The sequence below is a fragment of the Agelaius phoeniceus genome, chromosome 24, assembly GCF_051311805.1.
Source record: "Agelaius phoeniceus isolate bAgePho1 chromosome 24, bAgePho1.hap1, whole genome shotgun sequence".
Taxonomy (NCBI): domain Eukaryota; kingdom Metazoa; phylum Chordata; class Aves; order Passeriformes; family Icteridae; genus Agelaius; species Agelaius phoeniceus.
This window is the reverse complement of record NC_135288.1, coordinates 7,112,633-7,133,536: the sequence shown is the minus strand read 5'-3', so window position 1 is coordinate 7,133,536 and position 20,904 is coordinate 7,112,633. Positions and strand designations below refer to the sequence as shown.

At 46.1% G+C, this 20,904-nt stretch overlaps 2 protein-coding genes across 2 annotated transcripts in view; one reads left to right on the top strand and one right to left on the bottom strand.

The window, feature by feature from the left end:
- Window positions 1–165: 165 nt before the first annotated feature.
- On the bottom strand, window positions 166–4,052 carry DFFA (DNA fragmentation factor subunit alpha). The gene is made up of 6 exons (XM_054647954.2): window positions 3,919–4,052; window positions 3,577–3,738; window positions 3,331–3,461; window positions 2,335–2,524; window positions 1,794–1,948; window positions 166–1,102 (listed from the first exon to the last, which is right to left on the bottom strand). Exons 1-6 carry the CDS (start codon window positions 4,013–4,015, stop codon window positions 899–901), a joined length of 939 nt encoding a protein of 312 aa, XP_054503929.1. The 5' UTR covers window positions 4,016–4,052; the 3' UTR covers window positions 166–898.
- A 90-nt stretch (window positions 4,053–4,142) lies between these two features.
- Window positions 4,143–20,904, top strand: part of PEX14 (peroxisomal biogenesis factor 14) — a 67,015-nt gene continuing 50,253 nt past the window's right edge. The window contains exons 1-2 of the mRNA XM_054647956.2: window positions 4,143–4,272; window positions 8,183–8,233. Of these exons, the coding sequence (XP_054503931.2) occupies window positions 4,237–4,272; window positions 8,183–8,233 (87 nt within the window). The 5' untranslated portion in view covers window positions 4,143–4,236. The remainder of the gene's footprint in view (window positions 4,273–8,182; window positions 8,234–20,904) is intronic.

The following is a 20,904-nucleotide window of genomic DNA, read 5'->3' as shown; positions in this document are numbered from 1 at the left end:
CAGTCACCATGATGAACACACATTTTGTCTAAACACTTTGTATAAGTTAAAGACAGTACTTCTGTGTTCAATTTCTTCATCCTCTTTCCTTAAGGTGACACTGTATTTATCAGCCTATTATTTTAATTATAGCAGCTGGTAGAAATATCAAAACTAGTCCAACAGTATGATAAAAATGTTTTATTGATGTTAGAAAAAAAGACTTTAACAAATTTAAAAATAAGCCAGTTAATATAAAAGCATCATGATGCTACACTAATGATTAGGAGAATAACACAGCAGGCCAAATGCAAGTCTTCTGTCACACAGCCTTACAAAGCAATTATTTCTACCTTTGCTGTGTTTTACATGATAGTTCTTAGACAGCATCCAAGAGGCAGGAGTTCCTTACAGGAAAAGCACTGAAGTTGAAGGACTTTGAATTTACTTTAACTGATTAAATCAACATGAGAATTCAAGTTCCTAGATCCCAGGCTGGAGCTTAAAGCCAGGCAGCAGCTGGTTATCCCCTCTGCCCTGATCACTGACTGTGCTTCCAAGTGTCTTTCTACACTGAAAATGGTGGGAGAACAAAGTAAGCAAACTGCCTGGGGCTTCAGGAGCTGTATCCACCATCATCAGATGGAAGCTGCTGGCTACCAACCAGGTATTGAAAGCTGAACACTTACATGCTGTGCTTAGCAATACCATTGTTCTAGCATTCTGCAAAAAGTCAAAATCCCTTTGCTTACACAAGTCAAATCACCAGAGGAGTTTAAGCCTCAGGACAATGTCCAGATTTCAGTTGTTCTATAGCCAGCCCACAGTATGACCAGCAAACTATGGTTCCAGGATGTGTCTTTGCTTGTATTGATTCTAATGCAAAAGCAAAACCCAAACTGCAAACAGCACTGCAGTCTCATTTTTTGCGTTTTGCACTGGGCCAGTCCCCCCAGGGCAGCGCTTTCTTGCCCTTGGACGTGCTCCGTAGGGAGTGCAGGGTCTGCACTTGCTGCAGGCGCTTGGAGAGCTCCTGGTCGCAGGCTGACTGCAGAGCTGCAGCTTTCTGCTCGTCCCACCCCAGAGCCGAGGCCAGGGCTGCTGCGTCTGCCTTCAACACCAGCTGGAGCAAGACAGATCGTTAACAGACTTTCCTCCTGACTCCCCTGCCACTAACCCTCTGCTGAACTAACAGCAGCAGGAAGGAGGCACTTTGGAACTGCAGATGTTGCCAGCTCTCATCACCTATCCTGTGGGCTAGCACATTTCCAGGAATTTGCCAACACTCAATGCTTGGAGCTCTGTTCAGGTGTGCAAAGGAAGAGAAAGCAGTTACTTACTTTCTACAGCAGGGAAAAGCAAGAGTAGCAAGTTCATAGCTTGAAAGAACACCTTCCTCAATGGTTACAGTTTATCTAGACTTTCCCTTCCAATCTATATTTACAGTTTTTTCCAAGGTAAGGAGGTTTTTATTTTGGTTTGGGATGGATAAAAGAAACATACCTGGATGCATAAGCCTATAAAAAACCCCAAAGAACCTTGCTGGTAAGAGAGCTGACTGATTTGTCAGAGACCAAACCCAAAATTATTTTGTGGCTTTTCAGAGGACAGAGCAGAGTGTGTGGACCAATGTCGGTCACAGAGGAGCTCCAAGTCAGGGGCAGTGTTACTGAGGAAGAGAAATTAATTAAATTTCAGCACTTTGAAACAATCTACTGACATCAGAGCCTCCTGAAGCAAGGGCAGCTTCCCCTATAGCCTCTCTTTTGGAGGGAGAGCTTTGCCAGAATATGGTTTGTGTCGTTCTCACCCACCTCTAGATCCTGACTGTCCAAGCAGAGCTCTGGAGCAGGTTTCTCTTTCAGAGCAGCAAGAACCTGGTCACTGAGTGCTGTTGTGGCTGAAGTATCTGTGCTGCTGGTACCTCTGTCAACCACATCCATCTCCTTCCTTGGTGCAGCCTCAGGTTCTGAAAAGGAGCAGACTCAGCACAGCTCCCGAGGAGCACAGGACAGGAAAGGTGGCCTGGACTGCTTTGATGGTTGTGAGATTAATAAAATGTACATCCAATCCAGGTGCATCCTGGAACTTAAGAAATCCATCATTTTTCATTTTTTTAAGGAAGACTCCAGGATCTAAGCTTTTCTCCCAGTATTCTGCTTTCAGGCTTTGTAAGAAATGAGACACAGCAGCAAGAGGGCTCTCTGGTCAGAGAATTCTTACACTATATACACTACTACTGCTCTTGTATCAACCCTATTTAACAGCAACTGATCAAATTACCCACTCTACTTTATTTATTCCACTCAGCCAGGAGTTGAAAACCTCCTTCTCTAGCACACAGATGCTCCCTACCTGCAACTTTGCTTAAGATGCTGTCTTCAGTTTTCAAGGCCTCTAGGTAGAGTTCTAGGAGCTGCCTTGACTGACGCTCTTCTTCTCGTCTGTCCAGCACCTGCTGCAGGGTGTCCTGCAGCACCTGGACTTTGGTTTCACTTTGGGCAAGTTCTTCTGCCAGGTCTGAGCGTGGCACATCAATTAGCACCTTAAAACATGGAGAGGGCTCCTGAGTAATTCATTTCATGGCACTTATTGCAGTACAGACAGAACGTACAAACCCTCCTGAAACCAAGCATATTCCATAAGGTTTCTTGTCATAGCAAGTCCCCTGAGTTCTGAGAGGCTGCAGTGGTACTCCACCAGGGAGCATTTTTTACTGAAAGCCAAAAGGCATCCAAGAAGGTGTGGAATCATGTGCAATTTTAGCAAAAATCTTGAAAACTAATGGCAAAGCACTACTTCTTCACAGTGCATGGAAATATTCAAAGGAAAGGCAGTAGCCTGGCACCTGGGAAGCTGCACTCTGGGGAGAACAAGAGGGGGCAGTTACTGCCATGCCTCACCACAGACAAGGTGTTATGCAGTCAGAAACTTAAATCAATCAGCTCTGGAAAGTGACAGCAGTTCTTCAAAGCCCTCTAGAGCTGACAGACCAGGCCTGCTGCTCAGCCTCCCCTCTGGACATGTTACACAGGTGTGGTGGTTTTGCACGGGAGGCACCACCACAATACGTGTCTGGCTTTAAGGAATGAGTTGATCTCAGTTGCCATTTGGCCAAATCTCAACTTATTGCCAGAACTGGAACAACACACTGTGAAGGATAGTTGGGGATTAAAAGCATCCTTGGACACTCGAATGTTTCCCTTCAAGAAGAAGTTTGACTCTGGCACCAAGAGCCAAAAGCAGCATCTGAATTAAGCCTGAGCTTTTGTTTATGGAGTCTCTTCTCTACTGAGATAAATGGATGATGGGCAGATGCAAGGACAGGGACTGGGGGTTTCCCCACTGTACCTGCAGGTCTTCTTCAGACATCAGGATGATGTTGGACAGGTCATCCTTCAGCTGCCTGGCCAGTTGCTTCCACTTCTCAGCAGCACTGTCCACTTCATCCACAGACTCCGAGAGCCAGGATGTTCCACTGTCTGACACAAGAGTCACCAGTTTCATGGGTCATTCCTCATCACCTGACCCTGCCTAATGTCACTAGGTGTGTTCCAAACACACCTCCCCTTCCATGCTTCCTCACTCACAGCATACCTAAGTTTTTGCTGGACCATTTCTCGTCCTTGGCCAGTGCCACAAACTTGGTGTTAGGTGGCAAACACAAGAAGTAATCTTCATCATCCACAATGGTCCCATCTTCTGCCAGTACCAAGGTGATGGGTTCCCGGGCCTTGTCAATAGCCAGAACACCACAAGCTGCAGAACAGAAAAAAATACTTAACAGAACGATAAAAGTGACATAGCACTGCCTGTTTATTACCCCCAGCACAAAGGACAGGCAACTCTCAGTGACTGAGGTTGGAGACCAGGACCTGTCTCCTCACAGTGCCGCACATTAGCCGGGTCCCAGCGGGTGCCACAGCGGGCCCCCCTCACCTTTGTCGCGCAGCTCCCGGAGGCAGGATGCGGCCACGCCGTGCTGCTCCGGCCCGTCCCGCCGCCGCACCACGCACTGCTTCAGCCGCGCCGCCATCAGCTGACGCTCGGCAGTGCCCCAAGGGCTCTTCCAGGAGGGGAAGGCGCTGCTGCGGCGGGATCGGCCCGGCCCGGCTCAGGCCGGGCTCTCACGGCACCGGCGGCGCCCTCGCGGGACGCATCGCTGCGCCGGCGATCGACTCGGCGTGCCTGCGGCTCGGCGCGGCGGCGGGGGCGGTGCATCGGGCGGCCGGGGATGTATTAGCCGCGCCTGGGAAGATGGCGGCCGCGGAGCGAGCGGAGCAGCCGGGGCAGGTGAGGCGGCCGGGCCGGGCTGGGCCGCGCCGGGGCTCCGGGACCTCCCCCCCTGCACCGCGGGCTCGGGGCTGCACCCGGGCCCCGCGCCCTGGGCGAGCAGGGGCTGCGCGGGGCTGGCTGAAGGGTGTGCAGGCCGGGCCCAGGGCACAGGCGTGCTGGCATTGAGGGTTTGTGTATGAAACTCGTCAAGCACTCGAATAGGAGAAGAATAAATACAAACACGGCCAGAGAGAAAGGAGACAGTGCGCAGCTGGGCTCTAAAACTCTGTGGAGCCCTGTGCAGGGTAAGAGTTGGACTCGATGATCCGTGTGGGTCCCTTCCAACTCAGACAAAAACTATTCTGTGATTCTGTGACTAGTTAGACGAAAATCTCTTCTGTGCCTTGCAAATGCGAGGAATGGAAGGAGATCCTTGAGCCAAGAGCATAAAAGGACAAACCTGAATGGGGAGAGCAAAAGAGAAATATAAGTTCACTGGTTTGAATGCTCAAGAAACACTAAAAGCTTAAGATATTTTTGAACTGGGACATGAAGTGAATGGGGTAGCCAGAGGAAAAAACAGAAGCGTGATGGAGTTGTATGTAGTGTATATTCTTATTTTCTTGAAGGGCTCTTCCAAGCTGGGTTGTGCGATTCTGTAGCATAGGTGTGATGTAGGTGTATAGAGTTTAGGCTTCCTCTCACTCACACTGTCCTGTTCATGATCTAGAGTCACTTGTATTTCACTGCAAGCTCAACCCACCTCAAATTCCATGCCTTCCTGGAGCTCTGGCATCTCACCACCGTCCCAGACATGTTCCTGAGTATGTGTGCTGCCCGTAAAGTCCTTTGGGGCATTTGGTAAAGTCCTTTCAGTGCCCCCAGGGCCCCACTGCAGCAGCAGGAGGGGAAAGGTCTGGCTGTGTGGGCAGCTGGGAAGAACACAGAGCAGCCTGCCAGTGACACACTGTTACGTGCAATCACTCAAATCTGTCCCAGTTTGGCAAAATCTCCATGAACCTCTCTGTTGATCCCCTTATTTTGGACTGAGGAAGCTGAGTTTGTAGGGAAGGCTATTGAACTAAACTGAAATAGAAATAAGTTACATAAAATCAGTACTCTTGGCCAACCAGCAGAGATCTGGGTTGTGAAAGGCCAAGTTACCAAACTCACAGGAGGCAGGGCAGCTTTGCATCACCCAGGTGTTTTTGTCAGCCCCAGTCTGAGGTGCAGGCATTTGCAGCCCATCCCTCACACTTCAGGTGAATGCTTCCAGAATGAGGAAACCTGAACAGTCTGTGACTGGTCCATAAGGCACCTGGGCAGTCTATGGGGCTGGCAGTTTCTGAGAAAGAAATCTGGTTAATTGGCAAATGTGGTTGCCTAAAAACATTCAGGTCCTTTGAGTTTGGATATCGTATTTTCCCACTGCACACTTAAACCCCACCATTTATTTATGTTTCTTTACCTCAAAATAAGGTTCGATGTTTGGAAATTGGAGAATCTTGCTTTTTAACCTCATAAATGTAGCCCAAAACACTCTGGGTATTAAAGGTAGAGAAGAAGAGTCAGGTTCTGTCCCACTGTGTGCATCAGTGCTGGATCCTCATGCCAGAACGAGTTGCTCACACCCCTTTTGGTGTCTGTCCTGCATTCGGTGTGTGAAGAGCCTCTGGTCTGGCTGCTGGGCAGAAGCCTCTGGACAGGGCACTGGTCAGGAGGCTCTGGGCATGGGGAGGAGGGCACTGGTCAGGAGCCTTCAGCCCATCTGCTGGGCAGGGCACTGGGCAGGAGGCTCTGGGCATGGGGAGGAGGGCACTGGTCAGGAGCCTTCAGCCCATCTGCTGGGCAGGGCACTGGTCAGGAGCCTTCAGCCCATCTGCTGGGCAGGGCACTGGTCAGGAGCCCCTGGGCAGGAGCCCCTGGGCAGGGCACTGGTCAGGAGCCTTCAGCCCATCTGCTGGGCAGGGCACTGGGCAGGAGCCCCCGGCCCAGCTGTCAGGCAGACACTGCCCCTCAGCCCTGCTGCCCCTCAGCCCTGCTGCCCCTCAGCCCTGCTGCCCCTCAGCCCTGCTGCCCCTCATGCCTGGCACGCCCCAGGAGCTGCTCTCCACCTCCTCCTCTCCCTCCTGTGCCAGTCAGGGGGCGCAGGGGCCGCTCCTGCTGCCCCAGGCTGGTGTCCCCATCTTGTACAAGGTGTCCCAGCCCATGGCAGGGCCTTGGAATGAGATGATCTTTAAGGTCCCTTCAACCCCAACTGTGGTGTGATTCTGGAACTCTTACCATCTCCTGCGTGTCTCACACTGGTGCACATTCCTCAGCCAGAGCTCTGCCCTCAGATTCTGGGGGCTTGGATGGAATTTGAGAGAGTCTTACAGTTTTGCCTGGAAAAAGGAGATGTGATTGAAGGACATACGGTACAGTGGGTGACTTTCCAAGGGGACAGTTTTGGAATTAAACAAACCAATGAAAATATCTTTACACGTCTCACAGAATGTAAACACCGCTCCTCTTACACAGCCTTTGCAGGTCTGACACTGTTACCAGTGCTTGTAGAAAGTTGTCCCCATTGCACTCTAAACGTTTAGAGAATTTGATAAAATATTTGCTTTCTGCCCCTGGTGGTGTTTGCTTATTTATTGCCAAGCTTTCAACATGAGACAGTGAGTAGTGGCACTGCCTCACTTAACATGTTTATGTTTGGGCCCCATCATGTTTCCTATTACAAATCAAGTTAATTTAGATGCTGAAAAGGGAGTGTCAGATGTCTTATGGCTTATTATCTGTTTTTCTTAGTTTAATTTTCTCATTCTCATGAATTAATATATTGCCTCAAGCAGTGTGGGGAGAGGGGAGTACTGCAGCTCAAATGAAATCGTTTATGTAGATAGAATTATGTTCTAAAGGCAATAAATATTTCTACCAGAGATTTTAAAATACTTTGTTTTGTTTAGAAATCATGTTCCTTGGGCCTTTAGCAATGTCTTTACTAAAAATAAACAAAAGAAAAGATCCTGTCTCTCTGTTACTGTTTTTTTAATAGTAAAAGAAAGAGAAAAGCAAGATGATGGTGTAGCCTGTGAACAGGATAAGCAATTTCAGATTTGTCTTGGCTATCGGTGTTTCTTCAGTGCCAAATACTTTGCTGTGGGAATTTCCTGAGGATATGAATTCAGTGGTGGGTCCTTCCTTCCTCCCTCCCACCCAGAGGTTATGGCAAGTGATCCCAGAGAATCCCTGCCCACCTGTGAGGTCTGGCTGGGTCCTGGTGATGATCTTTGCCTGGATGCAAATGAGTTGCAGTATATTTGAGTTTCTGGCACCCTCTTGTGGTAAATACTTATTTTATATATATTGTTTTTGTGTATTTTGCAAATGGGAAAAATAAATGTTGCGATACTTGGAAGGTGAGATGAATGCATAAAAATGAGGAATAGAATTGGAGGACAAAACTTCATCTCTTAATTATGTGTGGGAAGCAAGGATGGTCCTGGTACTGCTGGCAGTTTGTGAGGTTTAGGTAAATCATGGTTATTTAGAAATCTTTAGAAGAATGGTTCAGAAAACGAAGGATGCATTACTGGACCCTGGATGGTTCAGAAAACGAAGGATGCATTACTGGAAATGGGAGAAGTATTTAAAGGTTTGTGTTTGTGTGCCCACTGCTCTCATGCCATCTCTCAGGAGTCTTGCCAGCTCTTGGGGCTCACTCTCTAAAATCAGTTCTGCAGATTCTGTTAATTCCCTTGTTTTAAAGGGGCAGTTAATACATTTTGCTGTGGTTCTGACCTTTTTGTGTCCAGTCCTCCACAGAACTGCTGCTGATAGCACAGACGAATGTGCCTGCCTAAGTGCTGCTCGCAGGATGAGTGTTTCTGACGGTGCCCATCGGGTGGCAATGTGACCTCACTCTTTTTCTGCTTCACAGGCTGGCTCCTGCCCTGCGACTGAGAACAACGCCGCGTCTCGGGAGCCGCTGGTGAGTGCCTCGAGAAGCACCAGAGAATTCCTTGTTGATAGAACACACGAGTTGTTCTCTTTGCCGCATCATTTTCCAGCCTTTGTTTTGCTTTTCTGAGGAGCTGGTGCTTGGTGTAAACTGCCTCGGGTGGCCGTGCTGTTCGCACCTCAGAATTCTGACCTGTGGCCACCACCTCCTGTGAGCCTGGGTTAGATCTGGGTCACCTGGGCCGTGGCCTGTCCCAGGGTGTGCTCTTGTTCAGAGCCTCTTTAGGAAAGAGTCTGAGGAATGCCCTGTGCAACAGATCCATATGCTGTACTCTTACAAAAACCCCTCTGCTGCTCAGAGACCTCATTCAAGCTGTCTTTATATTCAGAGGCACTCAGAGTGAGCTTAGAAATGTTTGTCAGCTGGCAGTGCATGTAATCCAATGTTTTTACTCTAGAAGCATTTTGGAAAGGGCCCTGGGATTTTTTATGTATGAGGATAACTCAGAGAACCCTGTTTTGTTTGCTCTTTTATGGTGATGCAGAGTGGGAAGTGAGCCACTACTCCTGGAGCTGCAGTATATGAATTTTACAACCTTGGGGTTTTTCCTTTCCTTCCTTTCCTTCCTTTCCTTCCTTTCCTTCCTTTCCTTCCTTTCCTTCCTTTCCTTCCTTTCCTTCCTTTCCTTCCTTTCCTTCCTTTCCTCCCTCCCTCTTCAGCCATCTATAAGTCCTTGACAAAATTCTTAGCCAATACTTTCCTCCTAAATATATAGATCTCTAGATTTCTTCTGCTGCTTTCATTTGTTGATCATAGCTATTTGCAGGAAGAAGACTCAAGTACTTGTGACACTGGCCATATCAAAGTATTTTTACCAAGTAACTCTGACCTAGAGAACCCAGGAGATGATTTTTTAAAAAAGAGAGATGTGAGTAAAGACTGTGAACCAAGAAGAGTCAGTATAATGCATCTCAGGAGAGGTCTGTTTGTGAATTCTGTTGCAGTGGCAGTGTCTCTAATGACATTGTGCCATCCCTTAATTGCATGGACATCTGTACATGAGATTGCCTGAAGTTGTTATTGACACCATGTGCTTTGTGGTGGATTTGGTGGTTTGCTTTTGGAGGAGTTGGTTGTCCCTGCCTTAGAAAGGTCAGGGCAGGCAGCAGATCATCACAGCCTGCCCTGGCCAACAGCTTGTTCTTTCTCAAGGCAGATTCTAACATTACCTTAGATATAATTAATTTCTTACTGTATATACGACTGCAGAATTGCTTAGAGGAAGTGTATAGCAGTTGAATATATTTCTGTTTGGGTGGATATTCTTACAACATAAAATTATTTATACACTTAAAGAACTCCAACATAAACTTTATTCTTACGATGGTGAGTCTGGCATGTCAGCTAATTAGAGCCCTCTGAAAGGTGGAGGTTTCCTTCTTATTTTTTTCATTAACTTTTTTAAAATAATAAACTCTTACAGTCTTTGTCACGTTTGTTTAGGAGTTCACATTTGTTTAGGAGTCAGTATTGCTTCCATCTGCTCCTCTGTAGCTGCCTTATTAAATGAGCAGTTCATGTCTGTGAGCCAGATGACCTGACTGCCACCATCCTGCTGTGGCTTCCCCGTGGCCAGGAGCGTGCAGGCTCCCTTCCACACAGGCAGGAGATCCTGGCCCATAAACCAGACTCGAGGCACATGGTGCCTGTCATAAAAGTGTTCAAGGAAACACCAGAGAGCCCTGGCACAGACCCAGCAGTGGCTCCATGGGGGGCTGTGTGCTGGGGGTATCATCCTGGACTTCACCTTTGGTGGGGAGCAGTTGGAGAGTCCAGAGGAGGGAGGAAAGAGTCTCATGACCAACTTCTGCTCTGCACCCCCTTGCCCTTTTTGACTTTATTGGTGAGTGGAAGGATTCAGTGCTTCACAGGACTGACCTGTTTGGATCACACTAGCACACAAGAATGAGAAAGCAATAGAATTGAAACACTTTGCATTGTATCAGCAGACAGACTGTTGTTACAGTCTCAAGCTGGTTTTGTATTGGATTTATGATTCTACTGGACACTATGCTGCAAGGTGCTAAATGCAGCATCTTGCCCTGTGCATGGGGACACTGTCTTCTGCCTACCCTGTACCCCTGCCTACAGCCTGCTGCTTTCAGCAGGGCCCCAGGAGAAGCCAGGATTCCTAGTTGTTTGCACAAGGACTTCAGCATTTTCCAAGATCCCGTAGCAGTCTGACACATCACATTGTGTCCTGCATTTGGGTCTTCCAGGGCACCTTGCAATGGTTTATGGCCCTACAGAGGCCTTCAGAATGCAGCCCTGCAAACTCCTGTCACAATCCAAACTGCTCTTTCTCCCACCCACTTTTGATATTGTGAGCCACCAAACTGTGGATCACAGACTCCACAGTGTCCTTACAGTAGGCAGTCCCAGCTGCAAAGCCCTCCCCAGCAGGAGGTCACTGTGTCAGAGCAGTGGCAGTGGCAGTGGCAGTGGCAGGGGTGGGAGGGCTGGCACAGCCATAATTCCTGCAGCAGAGCAGACACTCATTTCCCTGGCTGTCGGTCGTGGCCCATTAAAATCTGCCGTGTAGCTCCTGGTGGGAAGTGTAACCTTGTGTTCACAGGGTGTCAGCATCTCGCTCTGCTGCTGTTTACAGCCACGTTTGTCATCACCAGCGCGGGATCAGCTTCTCCTTGAGCCCGGCTTATCAGAGAGCACTGCTGCATCCCCTGCTGCTCGGAGCAGCCACCTCTGATAAGCCTCTGAACACTTGTGGAATTGGAATAGGTTTGTCTTTTTACAGCCACTCAAAGTCCTGGGATGTGCAAAGGATGTAACCACATAGGACAAACTCTTTCTGTGAGGTTAAACCAGCAGAAAATGCCCTTTACATCAGGAATCTGTATCCTTGGTCTAATGTCTCTCCAGAATGTATTTAAATCTTCTGTTTAGCTTGTTCTGTTTCATTGCTAGCAGAGTCTGGTAGCTTTTTAACCATCCTGTGCTGCTTTTGAGGTGTTTTCAAGACCTTGAATGTTTTTTGCTGTTGGCCTTTGCTTTCTGCCCAACCGGCTGCAGCCTAAATTACAGCTCTGAAGGTTGTGCCTGGAAGAGCCTCCACAGGAACCTGGGCAGGAGGGAGAACCTAAGGAAGGAGAGTTGTCAGTGAGGCCTTTTGACATCCTGTTTGTTTGTTTGGGGTCTTTTTTCTGTCACAAAACACATTCATTCCCTAGCTGCTGCTTGGTATCTGGAAGAAGTACTAGTTGTAAATATGAAAGTACTGGTTATAAAAGTAAAACACTCTCTTGGTTGCTCACTAAGTTGCAAAATCCCTGGGTCAGGATTCTTTTGCAGATTATTTAATTTTTTTTCTTTTATTTTTAGCATGTTCTGTTTCTTTCTGTTTTTTGCTGCAGAGGAGAGCAGTTAACACTGAAATGTGGACATTTTATTCCTTTTTTTACAGGCTGTCGAAAGGTACAAGTTAACAAGAATTACTGCTGCCTCTATAGCAATTAGTGTAGAGTTTGTTGGAATGTGCTGGAGCCCTCGTGGCTTTTCCCCACCCTTTGTTGAATTGATTTTCAAATATTTAAGGGTCAGGGTAATGGCCAGAGCACTTTTAACTCCCCTTTTTGTGCAAACATCACAGGGTACATTGCAGTGAGTGACAGTAGAATTATTAAATCCTTTCTGGTTTGTTGTCTCATTTTACACCTTATCTGTTCTGTTAAGCTTCCTTTCAAGTAGAGTGTGAGTACAGAAAATTTCATTTAGGTTTCTGAGAAAGGAGCTTTGCAATTGAGATTTTACTTTTAGCTCTAACTGTTGTCACTAGAAGTTGGTGGAGACTGATTCTAACAAATACTATTGTCTTTACCATTTGAACAAAACCATGAGTGGTTGGAATGAGGGGAGGCTACAGATTTATGTCCCAAGATTTGAGAGAGCTTGTTGGGGTTCATATTCGTTAATGTTACTCCCCACCACACTTGGTTTTCCATTTTCCCACCCTTTGTTGTTGAGGACAAGATTTTTACCTGTTTACTGTACAAATTTTCCGTCTGCCGCAATGGGTTTGTTCCTAGTGGTGGCGTACACTGAATGATTCTCTAAGGGTAAATCTATCCAGAGGGGATTTCCAGCCAGCCAGAGTCAGCAGGCAACCAACTTACAGCCCCCAGAGAAATCTTAGTCAGGGTAATTTACCACTGTCAGCAGGAGAGGGAAAGAGACCTCAGCTCCAGGACCTTCCGCCCGGGCAGAGCCTCGTGTGTGGTGAGGCTGCAGATGGTCTGGGGAGGCCCTGCAGGTGCTGGCCAGCAGCTCCACCAGGCTGTGGAGGGCAGTTCCTGTGCAGATTCTGGGTTTATTGGGCCACGAACAGGGAGTCAGGGCTGGATGACTGCCGTGCACAATAACCTTTGCTTTGCTGCAAAGAGAGCTCTGTGGTTTACTAAGCTGAGCTCTCTTGTGTTTGACCTTCTGATAAGTTCAAGATTATTGGGTTTTGTCTGTTTTTCTCTTTCTTCTGGGTGTTTATTGACTTCTTTTGTCGTTCACGCAAAGTGCACTTGCTTAATCTGTCGATTCCTTTTACTCTGTTGGTTTAGACAAATATATTAATGTGTTCCAAGCACACAGATGCAATTTTACTCACTGAGCATAATTAAAGAAACACTGTCATACCAGGTTAAACTGCCCATTTGAGCTCCGTGGAAAAGTTTAAATGACACTTCAGAGTGGTGGATGAGGCAGCACACCCAGGACAGGGACAGTCTGTCACTGACAGGAGTTAGTAGCTCATAATCCTTTTTGTGCACTTGTGCAGGAAAGCTCTGAAAGCAATTTCTATTTGCTTTTCAGACAAACCAACATCACTGGTCAGAAGACTTTTAAAATGGTTTTAAAATAGTTGTAATACACTAAGTTGTTCTTTGTGAACACACAAGGAAAATAAAGTTCAGGGAGTTAGGTTAGAGTCCTCTATAATGTTAGGTATGATTTGACTTCCAGAGATCCCAGGTCTCTCACTGAAGGTAAAATGGAAGTTACAATGCTTTGAGACACTGGAAAAACACACTGGCACATAGTTAGGAAATACTTAACACTTGGTATTTTCCCCTTGAAAAAAATAAATTTTTATGTTCATGTGATGTTTTCAGGGTCTGAATGTGCTACACCTACAAACAGTATTTCACAGCTCATGTCCTTCTTTGCTCAGCTGGCAGGAGCATTGGGAGCACTTTGCTGTGTGCACCCCAGCTGATGGCAGAGAGGCACCTGCCCTGGGAATGGCTGTGGGATCGGGGGGGATGCAGGCATCATTCCTGCTCCAGATGTGGGAGCTTTGCTATGTGCAGAGCAGCTTGTAGAGGGCAGCAATTGCCCACAGTTCTGTGTGCTTGAGGAGAGGAGGGACCAGCTGAAGAACCTCACCGGAGTGACTGACTGTGTTTTTAGCTTCTTGACATAACTCTGTGGAGGAACTTGTTCTTTGGAGTGCCTTTTGACTCCACAGAAGTAAATTCCTACTCTGAAAAATGTTGCTAGAGATTGTTAATTCCTCTCCTGCCTCTAACACCACCAGAGAGTTGGACTCCATTTGCCCAGGCACTGCCTGTGTCATTGTTACTGCAGTCAAAACCAGTCTGGAGACAGCCTGGGATCCATACAAGATTATAGATGCCTATGTGGGATAACTTCCCTCATTTCTTGCCTTCCTCCTTCCTTCTTGGTCTTCATCTCCTACTTTTACCTCGGAGATCGTGCTGTTTGAAAACATTTGCCATGTGTGTGGCATCTTTGTTGTGCCTCAGATATGTTCATCACATTAAAAGTGAGGTAGCAGGGGCACAAAAGGCAGAATATTCAAGAACCTGAAAGAACTTTCTCTACAGCACACAGGAGTACATTCTTCAGATTCTTCTGATGCCACCACCTTCAGAACCAAGATTTGCCAAACTAGGAAATTGAGAGTTGGTATAAATCTTGGATTTGGAGTCCCTCACCATCATACTTTAGAAGGAATTTTCACTGCCTTTCGTATTTCTTGTATTTCTCCATATGTCACTTACATTGCAAATCTTTGCAAACAGCCTAACAATTTTTGGGTTTGTTTATTTGTGTTTGTTTTGTGTGCACATTTACATAGCACCTCTCTCTGTTACATTGTGCAAACCGTGTCCTCTTCCCAGCTGTCACCCTGTAACACCCTTCAACAAGTGTCAGTCTGGAAAAATAACAAAGAAAATATGCATGGCTTTTTAGTAAAATGATTTTACAGCTGGAGAGAAGCAAGAGAGGGCTCTCACAATAAGTGCCACTTCTTTACATTACTTGTTTCGTCTTCTGGTTATAGCAGAATTCTGCTCTGCTGTCAGTGTTGTGGTGTTTTGTCAGACACCTGAATGGCCTGAGTGTTGGTATTCCTTGGGATACAGTTCAACAGCAGAGGACATCTTGCTGCCATGGAGACTCCCAGCTATACAGTGAGAATTTCCTGTGTCTTCCAGCTTGCTTCTGTTTGTTTTGTGTGCGATCCTAAGTGTTTCCTTTCCTCCTTAAGCATCTGCACCCTTCAGATGTTTGCAGACAGTTATCACATAATTTCTCCTTCCCCCCACCCCCATCCTGGTCTCTTAGCCAAGCTCTACATATTTAGCTCATTTAATCTTTCCTCATAAGTCAAGCCCATAATTGACAGCTCTGACACAGGGAGTCGCATTGGTTGCACATGCTGCCAACAGGATATAAATACTTTCTGTGCAGTGATTGAGAATTACAGACAAGACTGAGATGAGCCTGCCCCCGGCCCCCCCAACACTGCATTTTTGAAAACCCCTTTTCTGACTCAGGTTGCCACAATTCCATAAAGATGGACTTAGCTTCCAGTCTAATGGTCAGCTGCCAAACACCCAGTAGGCCTCAAAGCAGTGGAATCAGGTCCCTTGGGAAATCCAGTACTGGTGCCCCATGGGATTCCAGCTGAAATTCTTCTGGGTGTGCTGACTTCCCCTCCAGGCATGCAGGTGCCTCAGGCTGCTGAGGGCCATTCCTTCTGGGAGGCAGAGCTGAGCTCCCTGAAGGGAATGGCTCCTTCCCTGTGTGCCAAGGGGAGGCTCACCCATCCTGGGCAGGGCTGTGGGTGGGTTTGGGGTCCTGCCTGGCCTTGCAGGAGTGGGAACCCGGGAAGGTTCCCCCTGGAGGAGGAGGCAGCTGCATGTCCATGCATTGGCACACACACATCTGTTTCCAGCCAAACGTATTTGGAGGTTGCTTTATATGAGCTGTCTCCTCAGGTTTGTTGCCTTCTCCTGAAGATGATGGGTGAGCAAAGGAAAGTTGTGGAACTGGTAAATGAACTGCCTGGCTTCTGATGTGTGCTGTGTGAGGCTTCATATGCTGCAGCTTCCCCAGCGGGCTGGCTCACAAACCTTACATGTATTATTGCCAAGCATGCAGCATAAAGAGAGCATTTATGAAAGGGAATATCAGAGGAAACATTATAGCGGGGACCTTATAGCCTTTCCATTATTATGGTTTAAATCTTGACGTGGTCTTTATTTGCAGTGACACTGGGACCAGTAAAAAGTGTTTTTTTCTCTTCCCCTCCCCTCCCCTTTCTCCCTCCTTTTCATTCTTTTCTTCCACATCCTGTTCTGAAGCTGTGGTGCAGAGATACAAATCGTTAGACATGCGAGTCCTCGGAGAGCCAGGTTTCAGTTTGTGTGGAATCAGCCCCTTTTGACTCAGAAGTTGGAAACCAGATGACTCACAGTGATGCATGTTTGTTGTTTTTAATAACTGTCATTTTGCAAAATATGGTCAAAGCTTCAAACCATGACTTCTGGAGTAGGGGTGGTGTGTATTTATTTTTAATTTGGGAGGCTGTAAGCTGGAATGAGTTTGTTGCTGCTGTCTTCCATTCAAATCTGAAGTAGAATTACAGCATTGAAAATGTGAAAGGTTTTAGGCACAGTTTTTTCCTGTTACCTGAAAAAAAATTACTTTATTAATCAATTACTTGAAAAGGCTCCAGGTGCCAAACATCTGGTGGGATTGTAGGCCCCTGGTTTATGTTTATGTTTTTTAATATATACCCAAAGGGACAAGTTTCTTAAAAAGGAAGCAGTCAGATGTTTTGACTTTGTGGAGTTTTAAAAAATAAATGCAATTCCTGCTTTATCATTTCTATTTCTAACAAAATTGTCATCTATCTCCTTTCATTTAAAGTAAGGTAGCGAGTATAGTATTTTAGTGCCAAAATTCTCTATTGGTAAAATCTTGTAGCAGTGTGGAAAATATGAAAATAGCTACACATTTAATTTTCTAGATATTTATTACTGCTTGTACAGCAGTTTGTAAACTCTAAGCTCAGTATTAAGTGCTTTATGACTTTTTTTTGGTGTTTTACTTCTTAATTTGCCTCAAGAAATATTGTAATTTGTTGAAGTTCTGCAGGTTTGTTTTGCAGGTCAGTTAATTTGAAGTGTGGATTTACCAGTAGAGGGGTACCAGGATAAAGATTTGACTGTAAGTGTGAAGTGGCCTTGTGACAGAATTTGCCCTGGCCGTGGGTTTTCCTCCAGTTCAGTTCTCAGATTTGGGTGCTTTGTAACCACGTCTGTCATGATTTATATTATGGTCTGTTGCAATTGCTGTTGCACAATGAAGGGCTGTGCTCCAGTCCAAGGGAGGCAGACTCTCAGCCTACCTTCAGCCTGTTGCTTCTTGTTAGAGAGTGAAAAAGCAGCTACTGATTTAAACCAGAGAGCTTTGGGTTCTGCTTTCAGGCTGAGATGGGATCTCTCTCTAGTGGTGCTAGAAAAAGCACATTGCCTTTACTCTGAGGAAACACACGTCTGTGTGCTGGCTACTGCTGGCCAGCTGTGGTCTGGTTCCTTATTCCTGTCAGGAAAGAAACAGCTTTTGGTCTTTATTGTTTTAAAGTGAATGTACTTGCTTGTGAAAGACAGTGAAGCAGTGGCCTTGGAGGCTTGAATTGTCCTCTCACTGAAGCTGTGACAGCAGCAGAGCAGGATTCCCCACCAGGACGCCCCTCGGTCCCAGGAGACCCAAGGAGAGCTCAGTCTCTCACCCATTCCGTGCCTGCCTTCCCTCTGAAGCTGCCAAGAAGGATGCCAATTTTTCCATTTAGCTGACTATTGTGTAGACCTTAAAAGGGAAGGTTTTAATGCAGTTGGCTGTGATATGGACTGTTAAAGGGAAATTATTTATTTTAACTGGCTGCTGTATGGATTATTACGAGGGCATTCTTTCAGCTGCAGCTGTATATTGACTGGTGGATGTGCTGGGCTGTATTGGTAGTAGCTGTCATATTGACTGTTACAGAAAAGATCTGTATTTAAGCCATAACACTGCACTGGGATCTCCCAGGCAGGATATTAATGCTAATTCATCTGCTCACCCCCTGCTGTGAGTGTTATTTGTTTAAATCTGTAGAATCCCACAGCGCATTTATATCCTCGCTAGAGTGAGCTCCGCTCCCTGTAATTATTTAACATTATATGCTGATATAAATTGTAACAGTTAAAGAATGGTAATGAGTAGCAAAAAAACACAAACTTAACCTTAGAAATGGCAGAGTCAGCTCTTAAAACAACAGCCAGCAACTTTCACTGTTCCCTGTCTTTTCCCAAGTCCATATGCACAATATTGTGCATACATTATGTGTGTGCGTGTGTGTTCATGCTCGCACTGGCAGCGGTGCCAGGCAGGGCTGTAATTATGCAGAATGTACTGTGAAACTTATGCACACTCTTAATTACATACAGTGCCTACGTACAGCAAGTTTTATCTCTCTGCAGCTCAGCTCCTTGATGAGTTGCTCTGATAGGTGATTGGAGTTGAGGCCACCACGTCGACAGAGGGAATGGAGCCCCTGGATTCTCCTCCCAGGGAATTGTGTCCCAAGGTTAAGCTGGAAGCCATCGGGTGTCACTGTTGCTCTGTGTAGGCTCACCTGGCAGTGGATTTGTGTGGCAGTAAAAACTGGACTTTGGAAGTAGTATTTTTGGCTATAAACATCCAAGGCATTTACACATAATTTATATATAAAGTGCATGTCCATACACACCATTTAAGTGTGGGTGGAGTGAGCGGAGGTGGCTCTGTTGTGTGTTAGCTGACTTTTTTCTTTGCAGTTTCTGTTGCCTACTGTAGCATTCGTGTCCCAAAATGCCACACAGGCTGGGCAGCTACTGCTGAATAGCTCTGCATTCTGCTCTGGAAGTGACTGTGGTTCAGCAGTAGCAATGACCTGATTTCTGTATGTAATTTGCCTGTGAACATTAACCTGTGAGCAAATTTTTGGATTTATGATGTGACAACTGTGGTGTAGAAACAAAATTATATTCGGTTTAGATTTCTTAAGAGCTTGGGAACTACAGGGATTAAAAGGTACTGTAGACATTTTTAAGCTGTAGTATGTGGGTCAAAACTCATTGAAAATTCAGGTTTGCATTCAAATGGTTCATCAATAACATACGAAAAATCCACCAACTTAAAATGGAGATGGCAGAGAAAAGCCATGTAAATAGCAAAGAAAATGTGTTTTAAAAAGACTTTATAGTCTGCATCCCTTCTGGTTTCAGGTAGGGAGTAGAAGCTGGAGTAAGAGGAGCTGAGCTTGTGCTTGATTTGCAGAGTAGCATGATGGTCGGTTGGGCTGCGTTGGCAGCATGGACCTGTGCCAGACTTCACCACAATTCATACTGTGTCAGTTTAATAAATGCACTACTTAAATTATGAAATTACAAAAGAAAAAAGAGAATGCACTTATTCAGACTCTTAATACATTAAAAATAAGGCATTAAAACACTGCCTTTTTTTTTTTTCCTTCCAGAATCAATAATGAACAGGAAGGGTTGTAGACATTAACAGTCATGGACATTCAAGCTCTTATACATAAATTATCTTAGAAAAATGCACATACGACTTGAATAATGTAAATACATTAATGCATTTAATAATTTAAACATTAAAGCGCATTCAGGAATTCGTGGCAGAAGCTGTTCTGAGATAAGGAACGGTCCTGGAAGTTGTGTGTCCCGAGATCGATGGCTGGCTTCTCCTTGAGAAAACTCTCTGGGGAAGTCAGGCTGTGCAGCTGCAGTGACCGCCTGTCCCGAGAAATCCCAGGGCATTACCAGCTCTCCTGCTTCCCTTCCACCTGCTGTTCTCTCCCTGCCACGTGCACGAGCACTGCGTACAGAACATCTCAGGGTCCCCAAAAGGCCAGGGTGCACTTCGACATTTTGGTTTCTTCTGTAAAAAAAGCCAGAAACAGCTTCAGAGCAATGAAAGTTGGTAAGACTGTCAGTGGGAGAGAGTGAGGCTTGGGGAAGTAGTGCACTCCAGGAATGCTTGGCTCTTTCTTGAAGCCCTGAAAATCAGAAGGGTGGCTTCAGTGTAATGACAAATAAGGGGATTTATTCTGTTCCTGCTCCTCTGCTCTATGGGTTGAACCACCTTCTGCACTGCAGAAGCACCTAACAGGAGCACCAAGATCCCCTCATACAGTGCATTTTCCTGAAGATTTTGAGCTGTGTTGTTTTTGCTGATGTACTTAAATTTGGAAGGTGTTGTATCCACCCCTCATGCCACTTTTCCTGGGTTTATAGCCTTGCTTTTCTTGCCTCTCCTGCAGGCAGGTGCTTTGGAGGTCATTTGCACCCTACAGCCCCACTCCTGGAGTGGTATAAGGTATCGTGTTCAGGCCTAGATACTGATGGAGCTAATGATGGATCTAATAAAAAAGAGCTTAGTCTGATCCCAAAGGGAGAAGAGTTGGGTTGGTTAATTAAAGGAGCCTGGCACAGAGCACCTAGTAATTATAGGTGCAAGAAGTCTGAATTTGAAGAGGATGGTGCAGCTGGAGAGGGAGGCACCCAGAGCTCTTCAGGCTGTGGGCAAGAATGCAGCAAAACCAGATCTGGAAGTCAGACCTGGGCAGAATTCCTTAGTGAATTCTTATTTATTCCATTTTTTAATGAGGACCTGAATGTCTCGTTATGTATTTATGTTTTTGCATGCACATGTGTATGTACAATTCCAGTTACACCCTATGGCTGGGAGGGTGATTTTATTAAAGACCAGAAGATTGAGAGACAGATGTTTTAAGAGACACAGGCCTTGCCTAGTAGTTTGGGATAATTAATGCTGAGTGCTGCATTGGTTGTGTTATCAATGCTGCTGGGTTGTTATCTCCAGCATCACCCCAGCACCCAGGAGCCTGTATCACTGTGGGGCAGAGGGGCTGGTGCCACCAGGACCTGCTGGGAAATTGCTCCTGAACTCTTATGTAGGTGTAGGGTGGGGAGCAATGCTGTGTCATCACACTGTCATCACCAGTGCTATGTCTCTTTATAGTCAAGTTCCTTAAAGCAGAATTTCTCAAACTTAGGTTAGAACTCCAAAGGGATGCAAAGGCTTCAAAGGAAATCACAAAGTCACTCTCCAGTAAACAGCTTTCTACTTGTAATTACTGTTTGGGGCTCTGTTCCTCCTAGTTTGAAGAGGTAGCATTTACTTCAGTAACTCTTATTTTCCTGAAGGAACTTGATGCCATCTCAGCTGAGGAATGTGGGATGAGCCACCACAATAAATGAGTGAAAAAGGGAGTCAAGCTTGCATAAATTTTGAGAAGCAGTGCTTTAGCAAAT

What these genes read in the sequence shown, in the direction of transcription:
- DFFA (XM_054647954.2), bottom strand. Translation starts at nt 4,015, where the DNA reads ATGGCGGCGCGGCTGAAGCAGTGCGTGGTGCGGCGGCGGGACGGGCCG. An exon ending in TGTCTGAAGAAGACCTGCAG is followed by an intron (nt 2,525 to 3,330) that starts GTACAGTGGGGA and finishes CCATGTTTTAAG; the next exon opens with GTGCTAATTGATGTGCCACG. An exon ending in TGGACAGTCAGGATCTAGAG is followed by an intron (nt 1,103 to 1,793) that starts GTGGGTGAGAAC and finishes GTCTTGCTCCAG; the next exon opens with CTGGTGTTGAAGGCAGACGC.